The following is a 16,433-nucleotide window of genomic DNA, read 5'->3' as shown; positions in this document are numbered from 1 at the left end:
ATATACATTTTTAAAGGAAGTGTTAATAAGGAAGCAGAGGACCAAGCAAGAACATAGAAGACAAAGATTTATTGAAAGTTGTAAAAGGGAGAGGATAAAGGTGTAGGAAAGCCAAGATAGTGTAGTGTAATGAAAGCAAGGGAAGATATTTTAAAAAACTTGCTGTTGCAGTTCTCATTCTGAGAAGTGAGAATTGGATATGACCACAGGTAATAGGATAACAGGTTGTATGCCACAGGTAACCTTAAGGTGTGTTGTAAAGATTTAATGGTTGATAGGTTAACAAGGACTATATGCTGAGAAAATATCCTTTGTTCCTCAAATTTATTGCCTTGTAGTTGAGTTTAAGGGTGATTTGGGATAGAGGAATTCTGTTCAGCTAGCTATGCTCTAGTTCTTTCTCTTCCAGTTCTTTTCATACTCATGGAGTATGAGGAAATCCAAGAAAAAATTATTATTGGGTAATATCTCTATTATACTGTTTGACATGGGGCTTTTTCTTTATTCCCAATGACAAAGATTGTTTTGTTCCCCGATGTGTCCCTTTAGCTAGCTTTTACTCTTCCTAATGATGAGTAGAAAGAAATTTCTGGCCCCTTATCTTTCTGCCAAACTTGGGAGATGGAAATGCCGTAGGAATATTGATTTGAGTGAATGTAATGCATTTTTTTCTGTGTATTTACAGATGGGGCATCAGTGGGTTTGGTTGGATTCTGAACAAGACTATCCCAATGACTCTGAGTTGAGCAACGACTGCAGGTCTCTCTTCAGCTCATGGGACTCCAGTCTGGATCTTGATGTGGGCAGCTGGAGGGAAACTGAGGAGCCAGGGACTGAGGAACTAGAGGAAAGCAGCCCAGAGAGAGAACCTAGTGAGCTGCTTGTGGGGGATGGAAGCAGTAAAGAATCTCAGGAAGAGGCAGAGCGAGTCAGCCGCCAGAACCTCCTCCACTTTCTCTCTGAGGTAATGGGGAGCCACTATTTCCAAAGTTGGAAGAGTCTTGACTTTCTGAGAAAATGCTTACCTGTACATATTTCTACCACTCTTAATATTGTTTACTAAATACAAACTGCATGATGGCAGGGACTAAGTTCATTGCTGTGTCTCCAGCACTTGGTGCTGACACAAAATATGTGCCAAGTATGTACTTTTTGGCTGAACCTTCTAAGATCCCAGTCATTACGAGCCTGAGTCATAGGAAATGGAATTTCTGTGTGCAGAATTGCCTTATGAGTATCCTTGAAATTCATTCTTTCAGAGTCGCAGGAGGTGGCATTTGCCCAAACTCTCCTTGAAGCTTATGTTATGACTTCAAGGCAGTGTTTTACAGAGTTCTTATTACCCTGATTAAGGGCTGAGGACCTTAGAAATATGGTCGGCTTAGAAATAAGCAGAATTGGAAAGAGAATTTATATTTATGTGGCAGTTGCACACATTCAGGAGAACCTAGGTCAAGATCGGGAAGAATCCAGTTGAAATGTTGCCACTTCTATCGGCATTCTGTGTCAGACAAAATTTTCAGCAGTTTTGTGGACAGCCACTCCCAATTGATGGGAGTTGACGCTTGAGATGAAAAATTGAAACATAGGCTCCTTGAAGAGCCAAGAACCATATCTATCTTGTTTACTATTAGGTCCCTAGCAACTAGTCCAGTGCCTTATATATAAGATATTTGGTAAATTTTACATGACTGAATGAATGAATTAACCTATTTGCCATCTCACATTTAGTCACAGTGGCAATGTAATCATGTGGCATTATTGATATGGATGATGATTTCCATTGGTGTTCCTATGCATCTAACAATAAGCTGTGATTGCAGGTAGCTTATTTAATGGAGCCATTGTGCATTAGTAGCAAAGAATCAAGTGAAGGCTGCGGCCCTCCATCTGGTACCAGACAAGAGGGAAGGGAAATTGAAGGTACTGAAGGAGAAGGGGAGCCCTTCAGAGAGCCTGAAGAGCTTTTAGCCAAGGTAGACCCCTTGGTAGCTGAGAAGAAGTCACTGGGAAAAAATGGAAGGCTGGAGGTGGCTCCAGCTCCCTCAGATATTTGTGCAGTTCAGGGACTACCCACAAAGAGTGAAGAGGTAAGTGAATAACTTAAACCAGCTGTCTGATTGGTCCTCTGCACAGGGAGGCAGAGGAGAGTGGTTAGAGCACATAGGCTAACTCCTGCGAGTTCAGCTACCTGGGTCCAAATCCTGGTTTTAGCACCAATTAATTGTGCGACCTTAGGCATGTTAGTGAACATTTTAGAACCTCAGTTTATTCTGTTGTAAATGGATTGTAGTGCTTTACCTTAGGGTTTGCTGTGAGGTTTAAATGAGACAATTCAGGGCCGGCCCGTGGCTTAGCGGTTAAGTGCGCGCACTCTGCTGCTGGCAGCCAGGGTTTGGATCCCGGGCGCGCACCAACACACCGCTTCTCCGGCCATGCTGAGTCCGCGTCCCACATACAGCAACTAGAAGGATGTGCAACTATGACATACAACTATCTACTGGGGCTTTGGGGAAAAATAAATAAATAAATAAAATGATTAAAAAAAAAAAAGACAATTCATGTAAAGCACTTAACGTAGTGCCTGGCTCATAGTAAGCAAACAGTAAAATTTAGAGTGTCATTAGCATTAATATTATCTGACCAGCTAGACTAGTTAGCTCCATGGCCACAAATGATAATGATAGTTTTAAAAGGATACGGCATCCATCTAGAATTGAGTATATTGCTTTTTCATTTTTTCTTGGGGTACAGAGTCAAAGTTCTCCAGCAGGATCGTTACCAAGAATTCATTGACTTAGGTCTAGTTAAGTCAACTTTTTCTAATTTCTTTTATAGCTTTATATAGTTGGCCTATTCTCACCCTAAGGTCAATCTTCTTTACCCCATGCAAGTAAAATTACCTTGCAGATAGTAAATCTCTTTCTAAAGTTTCCTTTATTTCTTGGCATTCCCAGGAGGAGGTTCGGCAAGAATCCAAGGAGGAGGACCAGGGTGAAGGATATGTATCAGAGATGGAAGACCAGCCCTCTTCAAGTGAGTGTGATGATGGCTTCAGCATTCAGGAGACTCCTCTGTTGGGTATCCTTTTCAGTCGTGCTGCCTCCTCAAAGCTGTAAGTATAGATTTTTATCCAAGATTGTTAAGTTTCGTACTTTTACTTCTGTTTATGCCTATTTGAATTTGTTCCCAGGATCATGGGTTACTTTTGTAAATTAAGAAAAGGAAATTAGAGTTGGAAAACACTAGAAATAGAATTAAATATAATTTTATCATATAAATAGAAGTCTATATGCTTTCTTCTTATAAAACAAGTCTGTTTCATTAACATTAAGAATCTCTTTCATAAATAACCCTTCTCTCTAATTACTATCTTTATTCAGGAAACATTGCTGCATCAGATTGTCCCTCAAGTCTAATATTAAACAAACTATCCTTTTAAACATACTAAAACAGCTCCTATTAAGTAGAAATTAAAAATTATTTTAAAGTTATGATCTCCCTTGTTCCTTTTTCACAAATCTTGGGAAATTGTTTATATAATTGTCTCATCTTTTTATAAATAATTCTGGGGCTAAAGGGCACATTTTAGAATCTTAATTTTTTCTAAGTACAGTGAATTTTTTTTTTTGTGAGGACGATCAGACCTGAGCTAACATCTGATGCCAATCCTCCTCTTTTTTTTTTTTATGCTGAGGAAGATTGGCCCTGAGCTAACGTTTGTGCCCATCTTCCTCTACTTTATATAGGACGCAGCCACAGCATGACTTGACAAGCGGTGCATCCGTGTGCGCCTGGGATCCGAACCTGCGAACCCTGGGCTGCCGAAGTGGAGCGCGTGTACTTAACCGCTGCACCACCAGGCTGGCCCCCAAGTGAATTTTTTTGAAATCAGAAAAACAAAGTATTTTTGTTGTGGTAATAAATAGTTCCTTTTCTGGATCTGGTCTTGTATCTATCTATTGAGAGAAGATAGCATGATCTTGTTTTTTTTTCTTCACTTCATCCCAGATGCACCTACATTATCTGTGGGAAGGCAAAGCAATAATTATTCTAGCCTTCTTTTGTTTAAGATAGTGAACCATGCATATATATTTTTTAAATAGCAGATTTCAAATTTTTGTTACACAAATAGATTACAGCTTAAAATCTAGGTTGTTGAAGAATTGCTTCCTTCGCTTTTCTATAACTTCGTGTGTAAGTATGAGCAGCTGGCCTATGATGACTGTCCAAAAAACAGGAAATCTCGAATCTGGGACATTTTCTTTCATGACATTTCAGCGTCTTGAATGGCAAACTCCACACTCTTATCTTAGAATTTAGATTAAACGTGAAATCTTTATTAGAATGCAATAGATATTAGTTATTGAGTCTGCTTGGCCAGATAGTTTAAGGGGAGATAGAAAGCTGAGTTCTTGTGTTATCATTCGGGAAGCTTAAAACTAATTTGAAAGATAGACATTCCCCAGATCCCTCCTTTCTGCCTTCTCCCTTAGACTGTATTGACTCTCAGGAGTAAAGAGAAGTAGAGCCTTTGGAGCACCACTCTAAGTCTGTAGGTCCTTTCTTCTCCCACACTTTTCCTTGTAGTTGCTTGGCATGCATTTCCAAATACATGGAGATAAAGGTAAGCAAAGGATTGTTTCTTAAAATATTGCAAAGGTGATTGATTATGAGGTTACAGAACCTAGCGCAGCACCTTTCACATAATGGAAACTTACTAAATATCTGTTGCATTGGTGTATGAACAAAATTGCACCAGTACCAAGGACCTATTGTTCATTCTGTTTGACCAGAAACAAAGGAAGATGTTTATTTTGGGCTTTAAATGCCTTGTTTATATAGGGTTCTGGGTTTAAGGGTATGCTGATTTTTGTGGTATGTAATTTGGATGAGGTGAGATATTGCATCATGAAAATGAATAGTTATGTGGAGTTGCTCAAATTGGATAAAAATAAAATGAGATGTGAGTTGTGCTCAAATGAACACACACAATATGGTACATAAAGCGGAATGAGGGTGTGAAACGTTAGGTGTGAAGAGAACTCATTTAGAGAGCATAATGCAGTGTATAAAGTGGGAATATATAGTGTGTAAAGTATATAAACATGATGTTTAACTTTGGAGTAAACAGAAAACTTGCCAACTGGGAAAATTATAAAATGAAATAAAACATTGCATCTCCAAAGAAAAACTAAATAAATTAGCCCAGAGAAGGAAGGTCCCTGAGGAGAAATGATTTTTCTTAGGTATTTTAAAGATTACTATATAGGGGAGAGTGAAAAGGAAAAATATTTAAATCATGTAGCATTCAGATGAAACATAAGAGAATTCTTTGGAATGTGAAATCAAGTATTTCCTTCTCTGGAAATATGGGAGAAATACTTATTAATGTGGCATATTTCTGCATAAAAACAGGATCAGATTCATTTATCAGATACTTAATTGAGCACCTACTATGTGCCAAGCACTTGTGAAACATCAGTGAACAAAGATCACTTTCATGGACCAGTTCTTTAGAGTCACAGGTGCTGAAGAGCAAATCAGCAAGAGTCCAAGAGGCACAGGCATTTGTAGGTTTGTAGTATACTTTATGATGTAACCACTTCATTGGGTAGTAGTGACCAATAAGAATATTTATAGAATTAACTAGGAGTACTAGGTGTTAACTTCATTACCCACTGGGGGAGACAGAATACCATATGTGAAGTTACTGTTTCTTTTCTGTCCTGTTTCATCCCATAGGTCTGATCTAGGCCAGAGTGACCCTGTTCAGGATCACTTGCTATTTAAGAAGACTCTCCTGCCAGTCTGGAAGATGATTGCCAGCCACAGGTAGGTCTCCAAGCCATTTGTGGCATTCACAGCCACTCTTCTCATTTAGAGTGACTTTCCAGAGTTTCTTCATCCTCTTGATGTTTGTCCTTTAACAGGTTCAGCAGTCCTTTTCTGAAGCCTGTATCAGAAAGGCAGGCCCCAGGATACAAGGATGTGGTGAAAAGGTCAGTGGAAAAGTGGTCAAGAAAGGTTGGTTGTGGGCTGCCCCCATGGCTTAGCGGTTAAGTGCTCGCGCTCCGCTACTGGCGGCCCGGCTTTGGATCCCGGGCATGCACGGACGCACTGCTTGTCCGGCCATGCTGAGGCCGTGTCCCACATACAGCAACTAGAAGGATGTGCAACTATGACATACAACTATCTACTGGGGCTTTGGGGAGAAAAAGGGGGAAAAAAAATAGGAGGAGAATTGGCAATAGATGTTAGCTGAGGGCCGATCTTCCTCAGCAAAAAGAGGATTGGCATGGATGTTAGCTCAGGGCTGATCTTCTTCACAAAAAAAAAAGAAAGAAAGGTTGGTTGCTTTTATATCTGTCTTTTCATACTGTATTTCCCATCTATTAGATTATTTCCTTATTTCATTTACATTACTTACAAACTCAAGATATATTTTCCAGCCGAACAAGTTTGTAAAGTTATGGTGAGCTCAGTCTTCATTTGAGAAAGAATGCAGGGAACAAAAGGATAATATAGGCTTTTTTTTTTTCAGTGTTGACTTTTAAGTAAAATGATCCATTCATTATAATCTTACATTAACCTTTGGTAGTTTTTGACACTGTTCTTTTGGAACAAAACTTTAAAAGGAACACTGTATTTATTCAGGCAGTTATAGGTATGCTAAGGCAAAGATGGTAATCCAAATGGATGTTACAAACATTGGTTGATTGCAGTATTTTGGATTTTTATGGCGTAGTTCATCTAAAATGCTTCCGTAAACCAGTGTGTTATTAGACTATAAAAGATCAGGAAAGGACCTTTGGAGACAGACTCCTTTATTCTCTAGATGAGGAAACTAAGGCTCAGAGGTGGTCATGACTTGCCTGTGATCAATAGTGAATAGCAGAGCTTGAACTAAACCCCGGATTCTTACCTCCCAGTTTCCCAGAAAAGCCCTCTTTCTACACTGCTGTGCTTTCTCTTATATACCCACTTTCTGTATCTCATTAAATAATTATGTATCTTAATATTCACTTGATTCTCACTCTTTTCATCTCCATGAAAGAGGAAACAATTCTTAGCTTTTGATTATGAATTAAGAAAAGTAGATTAAATACCTAGTATATGACTATGCATTATAAACAATCAGTCAGTAACGACCATGTGACACAGTGATCATTGGAGGTCTTTACAACTTTGGTACCTTGGGCCAGCACTCCTCCTACAATAGTAGAGTGTAGTGGCTGGGCCTCTGGGCTCTGGAGTCAGGCTGCCTCTGAATTGAAACCCAGGCTGTGTGACTTTGGGCAAGTACTTAACCTCTTTAGATCTCAGTTTCCTCATTGCCAGTTGGAGATGATAATGGTATCTACCTTATAGGTTTATTGAGAGGATCGAGTGAATTCAATTAGAAAAGTACCTAGCATCACGCTTGGCCTCTTATACACAGTCAAATGTTAGCTGCTGTTGCTATTTTATTATCTTATGGGGATTCTTATCTTTATACTGTTTTCATTAAGAGCTGGTTAGTTCTCTCTTTATACTGTTTTCATTAAGAGCTGGCTAGTTCTCCAAGAGAATATGTTAGGTCACCACATGTTCCACATGAAGGTTTGATTTCCTCTGGTTTCTCTTCGCCACCTGTAGACCCATGGACTTAACCAGCCTGAAGAGGAATCTGTCTAAGGGACGGATTCGCACCATGGCTCAGTTTCAGAGGGACCTGATGCTGATGTTCCAAAATGCTGTGATGTACAATGACTCTGATCATCATGTGTACCATATGGCTGTGGAGATGCAGCGAGAAGTTTTGGAGCAGATTCAGGTACTGTATGTAGAGAGCTGCAAGAAAAAGGAGAGTAGCCTCTGGAATCTGATTTTAGGAGGTCTGTGAGAATAAGAGTGATGTTGAAGTGGCCTTGTGTTCCCAGAGTTTATGTTTAGAGGTGATTCAAGGCCCTGAAGGATTGACCTTGTACTTGCTGGAAAACCCTGAGCCTCTGCAGGACCAGCTTTAATCAATAGTGAAGTAAAGTAGTCTAGGAAAGCAGGCAGCAGTGAAGAGCTCTCAAGAGAGCTAGGGATAGATAAGTAACGGGAGCTCCTGCTTCCAGAGCTTCAAGTCGGAGGGCTAAACATGCAAACTAGAGGCTGGAGTCACTGTCTGTTTTTTGGTTGCTATACCTGTTGATATTAATGTATGTTCATACTGTCTCATCTATAGGGGATAAGACATGGTAGCCAGAAGAAGGCATTTGAGGGTTTCTTTTCTGGGCAGCATCATACTTGAAAGAAACATAGTCAAATCTCTTTGCAGAAAAATAAAATTGCATAAAGATTCATAGCTTGCTGTCTGCCTTGACCCTGTAGGTGCTGAGTATTTGGTTAGACAAAAGAAGAGACTTAAATAGTCTGGAATGAGAACCAGCCAACTCCATGGATGATGAAAAACCTGTTTTATTAACCTGGAGCTGCTACCCTGAGCTTTTCTGGAATTCGGACCTCTCATTGAGACTCTGACCCACAGAGGCTCCCAGTACTTGTTTACCACTTTTCAGTTGTCTTTTCTAATAAGAATAATGCCTTAACTCACAATCATGGAGTCAAAGGTGCCTGTGTTCATAATATATAGAAAATGGGGAAAGCTGAGATTTGGGGTTGTGCCATAAATGTTGCCCACATCTTTGTTCCATAGGTTTAATTTAGAGGTAACTAGATTAAACCTCTTATTACTGTTCTATAAATAAATGTTATTTCACAAGTCAAAGATTGCTTCTTAATGATTACAGAAGATCGGAATAGAGGGGACAGTATCATCTGGTGAAATGAGTAAGGTATTTGACCTGGGTTTTCTTCCATACACTGTCTGGAAGGGGATGGGGTAGGATGAGGGGATAGTGTCTGTAAGTTGCCTCACCATTTGTAAAATGCAGATAATTGAAGTGTCCTTCAAATGTCTAGGAGGATGAAATAAGATAAATTATGAGAAAAATGTTAGAAAATGTCTAGTGCTCTAAGATTTGCACGGGGGATAAAAACGCCTGTGGCTGGCTCCCTGTCTTGGTTGTAAGGAACCGGCCAGAGCCTGTGAAACACTCTGCTGGGATTGGCCCTGTGCAGCCACCGTACCTAAGCAGGGCTTCGGGTCTCCTAGCAACCAGTTGTGGTGGCACCGGAGGAGCAAGTGGTAAGGTGAGTCCCCAGACAAGGGTCGGACTTGGAATCTGCGGGTGCAGCCCAGAGACGCCCAGGGGACGTAGAGATTCTGCTTTCCAAGCAGCCCTGACCCTACTGCTGGGCGGGCGGGGCTGTGTCCGGCTGGGTTGGGCGGAGTAGGACAGGCTGCCGCTCACCTGCTGCTGGAATGCAGGAGGAGTTGCCGACTTAGTCTGTTGTTGCTGCCCTGAGAGTCTACGCTAGTCCCAGGCCCTCGGATTGTCCCTTGACCTCTCCACCTCGAAAGCGCTTAGGAAAACCCAAGGCACGACTTGGACGCGAAGTAGAAATCGTATTCCTGAGACACCGTTTATAGAAAAAGATACGCAATTTCTAACTTTATAAATTAATAAAAGCAAGCACCTAATGCTGTTCTTAATCACAATTACATTAAATTTGGGGTGGGGAATGCATGTCATTGCAGTTGACACCTGTCAAGAATCTCTTAAATTGTATCCTGAAAAGCCAGGATGGAGATATCAATGCCCCCACCGCAGATATATGTAGAAAAAACTCTGGCCATTATCAAACCAGATATTATTGACAAAGAGGAGGAGATACAAGATATTATTCTCAGATCTGGATTCACCATTGTTCAGGTAACTTCTGGGCACATGATCATGTTTTTTCCTCTCTTTGCTCCTTTTTTTTATGTTTATGTAAATATGTTAACCCATTTAGATCCTCAGTATTTAGCATTAAACTTAGGTTTATTCTTCTAGGTATGAAAGTTATATGTGATAATTTAAAAAAAATTTTTCACACTTCAAAAGGATATAAAATGAGAAGTAAAATTCCTTTTCCTTTCACCTATTCTCTCCCACACCAGGTCCCAGTCTCCAGAGAGACAACCACTTAACACTTTCTGTTCTTCCAGGATTTTTCTATGCATTTACAAACATTTTTTCTCCCGTTAAATAGGACAGTCCTTCTCCCTTAATCCCATTTACAAAGTCCCTCAGACAGCATTCCAGATCATTACATCTGAATCTGTCTCATTCTTCCTAACTTCTGTGTAATATTCCCCTTTGTGGATGAACCACATTTTATTTACTTAGTCCTCTATAGGTGCACTTTTAGACTGTTGGTATTTTTTTCAGTTATTACAAACATTTAATGTTTTAAGCCTTGTTCTGTGGTTGGTAGAGATTTGAAAATGAATCTAAAAAGTGTTGTTAAAGATTATCAAATAGAATAGAATTTTTTTTTTTAAAGATTTTATTTATTTATTTATTTTCCCCCCAAAGCCCCAGTAGATAGTTGTATGTCAGCTGCATATCCTTCTAGTTGCTGTATGTGGGACACGGCCTCAGTGTGGCCGGAGAAGCGGTGCGTCGGTGCGCGCCCGGGATCCGAACCCGGGCCGCCAGCAGTGGAGCGCGCACCCAACCGCTAAGCCACCGGGCCGGCCCAGAATTGAATAGTTTTAATCTTCCTTTTTTGTACTATCCTTTTTTGAAATTATAGTTTTTTATTCTCTTATATTTGTACAGTGTCTTATTGCCTATTTAGTCAGTGTTTTAAAAAATAAGAGAACACTTCAATTTTCAGGAAAGATGGAATTTCGGTTGAACTTAGAAGGGTAGGTGGAGGCTGAGGGTAGGGATGGTACAAGAAAGAGTAAGAAAATAGTACAGGAAAGTATAAGGAAATGTTTAATTAAAAGACTCGGGTAAAGATGAACTTTTTAATAAATGTTGTTAGAAAAACTGGGTACCCATTTAAAAAATAGTTGGATTCAAGTATTATACTATATACACAGGATAAACTCCAAATGGATCTGAGATTTATGTATTAAAAAATTAAACCATATAAATTCTAGAAGAAAAGGTGGATGAATTTCTTTTTATTCTTGGAGTGGGACAGCCTTTTTAACTATGACTTAAAGTCTAGGAGCCATAAAAGAAAAGATTGATAAGACTGTAAACATGAAAAACTTCTGCATGGCTAAATAAACATCATAGCAAAGTCAAAACACAAATGACAAACTTGGAAAAAAGATTTCCAACTCGTATCACAGAGAAAGGACTAATCTCCCTAACATTTAAAGAGCTCCTAGAGAAAGGTAAAAATTCAGTTGAAAATGGGCAGAACATGTGGATGGTCACAGAAAAAAAATGAATGCTTCTTTAATATATGAAAAGATGCTCAATCTCGAAGCAGGAAAAAAGCAAATTAAAATGACACTGAGATACCATCTGGCAAAAATATAAAAGTAAATGGCACAACTCCTATGGAAGGGAATCTGGTAATTATCTATCAATATTACAGATGCATTTACCCTTTGACGCGTCGGTCCTACTTCTAGGAATTCCTGCTATAACCCATGTATTAATATGAAATGACATATATACAAGTTGTGTTTTGCAGCATTGTTTACTTAGCACCAAAAGATTGAATTAGATTATTTAGCACCAGCATTAGAAGATTGGTTAAATAAACCCTGATGAATCCACCAAATTGAATACTATACAACTAATGGTAAAAGGAAGAATAAGGAAGTTCTCTGTGTCCTGTTATGGGAAAAAAGCAAGATGCAAAACAATGTGTAGCAATTGTGATATCTCTTTTGTGATAGAGAAAAAGTAATATATATTTATGTTTGCCAATATTTGCAAAATGAAACACTAGGAGATAAATATTAAAAAATGGTTGCCTATTGAGGACAAGAAAGAACAGGGTGGCTTAGCACAGGGATGGGAATGAGATTTTTCAGTATATACCTTTTTGTATTGCTTTGAATTTTTTAACCTTGTAAGTATATTACCCATTAATTTTAGGAAAAAAAATGAAATATACAAATAAGATAAAGATATCCCATTAAATTTTTTAAAAGTCCATATTTTAAAAGAATTAGTGGGGCCGGCCCCGTGGCTTAGTGGTTAAGTGCGCGCGCTCCGCTGCTGGCGGCCCGGGTTCGGGTCCCGGGCGCACACCGACGCACCGCTTCTCCGGCCATGCTGAGGCCGCGTCCCACATACAGCAACTAGAAGGGTGTGCAACTATGACATACAACTATCTGCTGGGGCTTTGGAGAAAAAAAAGGAGGAGGATTAGCAATAGATGTTAGCTCAGGGCTGGTCTTCCTCAGCAAAAAGAGGAGGATTAGCATGGATGTTGGCTCAGGGCTGATCTTCCTCAAAAAAAAAAAAATTTAAAATTAATGTAAATACTAATATTTAACACTTTCCCTAGTCAGCAATACATTTCAGACCAAAGACGACCTTGGTATATTGTATGCTGCTTTTTTGTTCTAATTGTGGTAAAATATATACAACATTAAATTTACCATTTTAACCATTTTTAGGTGTATAGTTCAGTGGCATTAAGTACATTCACATTGTTGTGCAACCATCACCATTATCCATCTCTAGAACTTTTTCATCATTTCAGCTGTAACTGTACCCACTAAACACTAACTTCTTGTTTACCCCATCCCCAGGCCCTGGTAACTACTCTTCTACTTTCTGTCTCTATGACATTGAGTATTCCAGGTATCTCATGTAAGTGGAATCATACAATATTTGTCCTTTGTATTGTATGCTTTTAAAACAGGCTTTATTGTAGTTAGGAATCCATTGAACTTGAGGCTTGCTTGTCCCATCTAGGGAAAACCTTCTGAAAAATGCTGTATCCGTTCAGTAGGTGGCAGTCTTTCCTTCATCACAAACTAATGGTTCCTTTTTTGATATTATTTAGTATCACTGCTTCTCTTTATGAAAATATTTATTCAAATTCCAAAAAAGTTTAGCCTGATCTAATTTTAAAGCAACCAATGGAATCATTGATTCATTGTCAACTTTAGTTTAAGATGAGCCCTTAATTTTTATAATTATGCTGCGTTAGTTAGCACACCTGCAGAAAGTAGCTTCCCCTGCTTGTTAATGGGTATGTGGCAGATAAGAGCTTACATTGCCACAGATGAGACTTTTATTTTTTAACCCAGCAACATAAAACCTCCACGCTAATATGCGTAAGAATCACAAATACTAGCATGTCTTAATTTTAAATAACAATCATGGATTATACTAAATCAGGTGCTATTGTAACTTTTCAAATTTCTTCTATTTCTTCACTATATGAATTTCAATGTGAGAACAGATATCAGCACTTTTTTGTAGTAGCTTTTCCTTGACTGGTGAGAATGTTACATTTGTCTAGTAGAGCCTGTTCATAACAGTGCTAACCCACCTAGGTAAACATTTTCTCATGCTTCTTCTGGACAGTTTAGAGTCCTCACTACAAACCAAGCAATTTTATCAAGTTTCTAAAACATGAGCACACATGATAGTTTTGGAAGGGGCTTTAAGAGATAGGTCACTTGGTAAAATTCACACTGTACTCTCAGGAAAATCTAACCTATTTTAGAAAGATGGATTTCTGCCTTAATCATGGAGATTTTTAGCCTTCACCTAGTGACTTATCTCCGTGTTTCATCATCCTTACTCTAGCCAGAAGTCTTTCTTGTTTACTTCGAATCCCTCTGTTATATTTTGAGATTTTTCCCTCATGATCCACCTTTAGTGGAATTGAAAAACAGTAGTAATGAATGACTTTTAAAAAGCACTCAAATAGCTACTTTTAGGGAAAGTGTGATGCTTTCCAATCTGAAGAATGACTGATTCAGCTTCTATGATTTTTTAAATTTAATAATTCATTTGTATAGTCTCTCATTTGTGAAGAAAATAGCATTTATTTGTCCTAAACGTTTCATATTCTTTCAAATTGAGAAACTTAATGCCAACTAATTTTTCTTAAGATCACAGTGAATCAACATATTTATGGCAGAACCAGCATAAAGAATACACAAGTTTCAGGTTCAAGTGAAAGACTTGTTTACTGCAACGTTATACTACATGTTATTTCTAAGTACCATAATGAGACCAGCTCCCTAAAATAATGTAGGAAAATTTCACAATAAATAGGAAAATATCACAAATATATAGGGGAAGATGAATTTGGAATATTGTAATGTCCGGTTTTGTTACGTTAATGTGTACAAAGTATATATTAAGAAAATATTGATGATTAGAGTGTTTTTACTTCAAGAAGGAGATATTGTGAATTTGTCATTAACAAACCATATGTTGAAGAAGCCTGCCAAATAGGAATATTTTTCTTAAGTAGGTTAAATAATCTTTTTTTTTATTGAGGTAATGTTGGTTTATAACATTATATAGATTTCAGGTGTACATCATTATATTTCGATTTCTGTGTAGACTACATCATGTTCACCACCCAAAGACTAGTTACCATCCATCACCATACACATGTACCCAGTCACTCCTTTTGCCCTCCTTTCCCACTTCCCCTCTGGTAATTACCAATCTAAACTGTGTATCTATGTGTTTGTTTGTTGTTTTTGTTGTTTTTATCTTCTATTTATGAGTGAGATCATACGGTATTTGACTTTCTCTGTCTGACTTATTTCACTTGGTATAATACCCTCAAGGTCCATCTATCTTGTCGCAAATGGCAAGATTTCATCTTTTTTTTATAGCTGAGTAGTATTCCATTGTGTGTGTATACCACGTCTTCTTTATCCATTTGTTCCTTGATGGGCGCTTAGGTTGTTTCTAAGTCTTGGCTATTGTGAATAATGCTGCAATGAACATAGGGGTGCATATATCTTTAAGCATTCGTGTTTTCATGTTATTTGGATAAATACCCAGCAGTGGAATAGCTGGATCATATGGTAGTTGTATTCTTAATTTTTTGAGGAATCTCCATACTGTTTTCCATAGTGGCTGCACCAGTTTGCATTCCCACCAGTTGTATATGAGAGTTCCTTTTTCTCTACATCCTCTCCAACACTTGTTATTTCTTGTCTTGTTAATTATAGCCATTCTGACGGGTGTGAGGTGATATCTCATTCTAGTTTTGATTCGCATTTCCTTAATAATTAGTGATGTTGAACATCTTTTCATGTGCCTGTTGGCCATCTGTGTATCTTCTTTAGAAAAATATCTGTTCAGATCATTTGCCCATTTTTATTTTTTTATTTTTATTTATTTATTTTTTTGTGAGGAAGATCAGCCCTGAGCTAACATCTGCCAATCCTCTTCTTTTTTGGCTGAGGAACACTGGCCCTGGGCTAACATCCATGCCCATCTTCCTCTACTTTATATGGGACACCACCACAGCATGGCTTGCCAAGCGGTGCATCGGTGCGTGCCCGGGATCCGAACTGGCGAACCCCGGGCCACCACAACAGAGCGTGCGCACTTAACCGCTTGCGCCACTGGACCGGCCGCTCTTTTGCCCATTTTTAAATTGCATTGTTTTTTTGTTGTTGAGATGTATGAGTTCTTCATATATTTTGGATATAACCCCTTATCACATATATGGTTTGCAAATATCTTCTCCCAATTGTTAGGTTGTCTTTTCATTTTGTTGATGGTTTCCTTTGCTGTGCAGAAGCTTTTTAATTTGATGTAGTCCCATTTGTTTATTTTTTCTATTGTTTCCCTTTCCTAGTCAGACACAGTATTTGAAAATATGCTGCTAGGACCGATGTTGAAGAGCGTGCTGCCTATGTTTTCTTCTAAAAGTTTTATGGTTTCAGGTCTTACATTCAAGTCTCTTGTCCATTTTGAGTTAATTTCTGTGTATGGTGGAAGATAATGGTCTACTTTCACTCTTTTGCATGTGGCTGTCTAGTTTTCCCAACACCATTTATTGAAGAGACTTTCCTTTCTCCATTGTATGTTGTTGGCTCCCTTGTCAAAAATTAGCTGTCCATAGATGTGTGGGTTTATTTCTAGACTCTCAATTCTGTTCCGTTGACCTGTATGTCTGTTTTTGTTCCAGTACCATGCTGTTTTGTAGCTTTGTAGTATATTTTGAAATCAGGGAGTGTGATACTTCCATCTTTGTTCTTTTTCCTCAGGATTCCTTTGGCTATTCGGGGTCTTTTGTTGTTCCATATAAATTTTAGAATTCTTTGTTCTATTTCTGTGAAAAATATCATTGGAACTTTGATAGGGATTGCACTGAATCTGTAGATTGCTTTAGGAAGGATGGACATTTTAACTATGTTAATTCTTCCAATCCAAGAGCATGGGATATCTTTCCATTTCTTTGTGTCGTCTTCAATTTCTTTCAAAAATGTTTTATAGTTTCTGGTGTACAGGTCTTTCACCTCTTTGGTTAAATTGATTCCTAGGTATTTTATTCTTTTTGCTACAATTGTAAATGGGATTGTATTCTTAATTTCTCTTTCTGCT

General features: G+C 38.4%; 2 protein-coding genes across 3 annotated transcripts in view; both read left to right on the top strand.

Moving 5' to 3' along the window:
- Window positions 1-135: 135 nt before the first annotated feature.
- On the top strand, window positions 136-8,848 carry LOC131405872 (bromodomain-containing protein 8-like). Its single transcript, XM_058541115.1, has 7 exons — window positions 136-964; window positions 1,824-2,090; window positions 2,958-3,115; window positions 5,746-5,835; window positions 5,934-6,002; window positions 7,639-7,816; window positions 8,362-8,848. The coding sequence occupies exons 1-7, from the start codon at window positions 569-571 to the stop codon at window positions 8,410-8,412; spliced, it is 1,209 nt and encodes a 402-aa protein (XP_058397098.1). The 5' UTR covers window positions 136-568; the 3' UTR covers window positions 8,413-8,848.
- A 407-nt stretch (window positions 8,849-9,255) lies between these two features.
- NME5 (NME/NM23 family member 5) overlaps window positions 9,256-16,433 on the top strand; it is a 28,011-nt gene continuing 20,833 nt past the window's right edge. Inside the window, exon 1 of one of the 2 annotated variants that reach the window (XM_058541125.1) lies at window positions 9,256-9,806. In XM_058541125.1, coding sequence (XP_058397108.1) covers window positions 9,678-9,806 — 129 coding nt within the window. In that variant the 5' untranslated portion in view covers window positions 9,256-9,677. The remainder of the gene's footprint in view (window positions 9,807-16,433) is intronic. The other variant, XM_058541130.1, reaches the window with a different exon arrangement.

The sequence above is a fragment of the Diceros bicornis genome, chromosome 1 (genome assembly GCF_020826845.1).
Source record: "Diceros bicornis minor isolate mBicDic1 chromosome 1, mDicBic1.mat.cur, whole genome shotgun sequence".
NCBI lineage: Eukaryota > Metazoa > Chordata > Mammalia > Perissodactyla > Rhinocerotidae > Diceros > Diceros bicornis.
The sequence above is the reverse complement of the archived record's forward strand: the minus strand, read 5'-3'. Positions and strand labels throughout refer to the sequence as shown.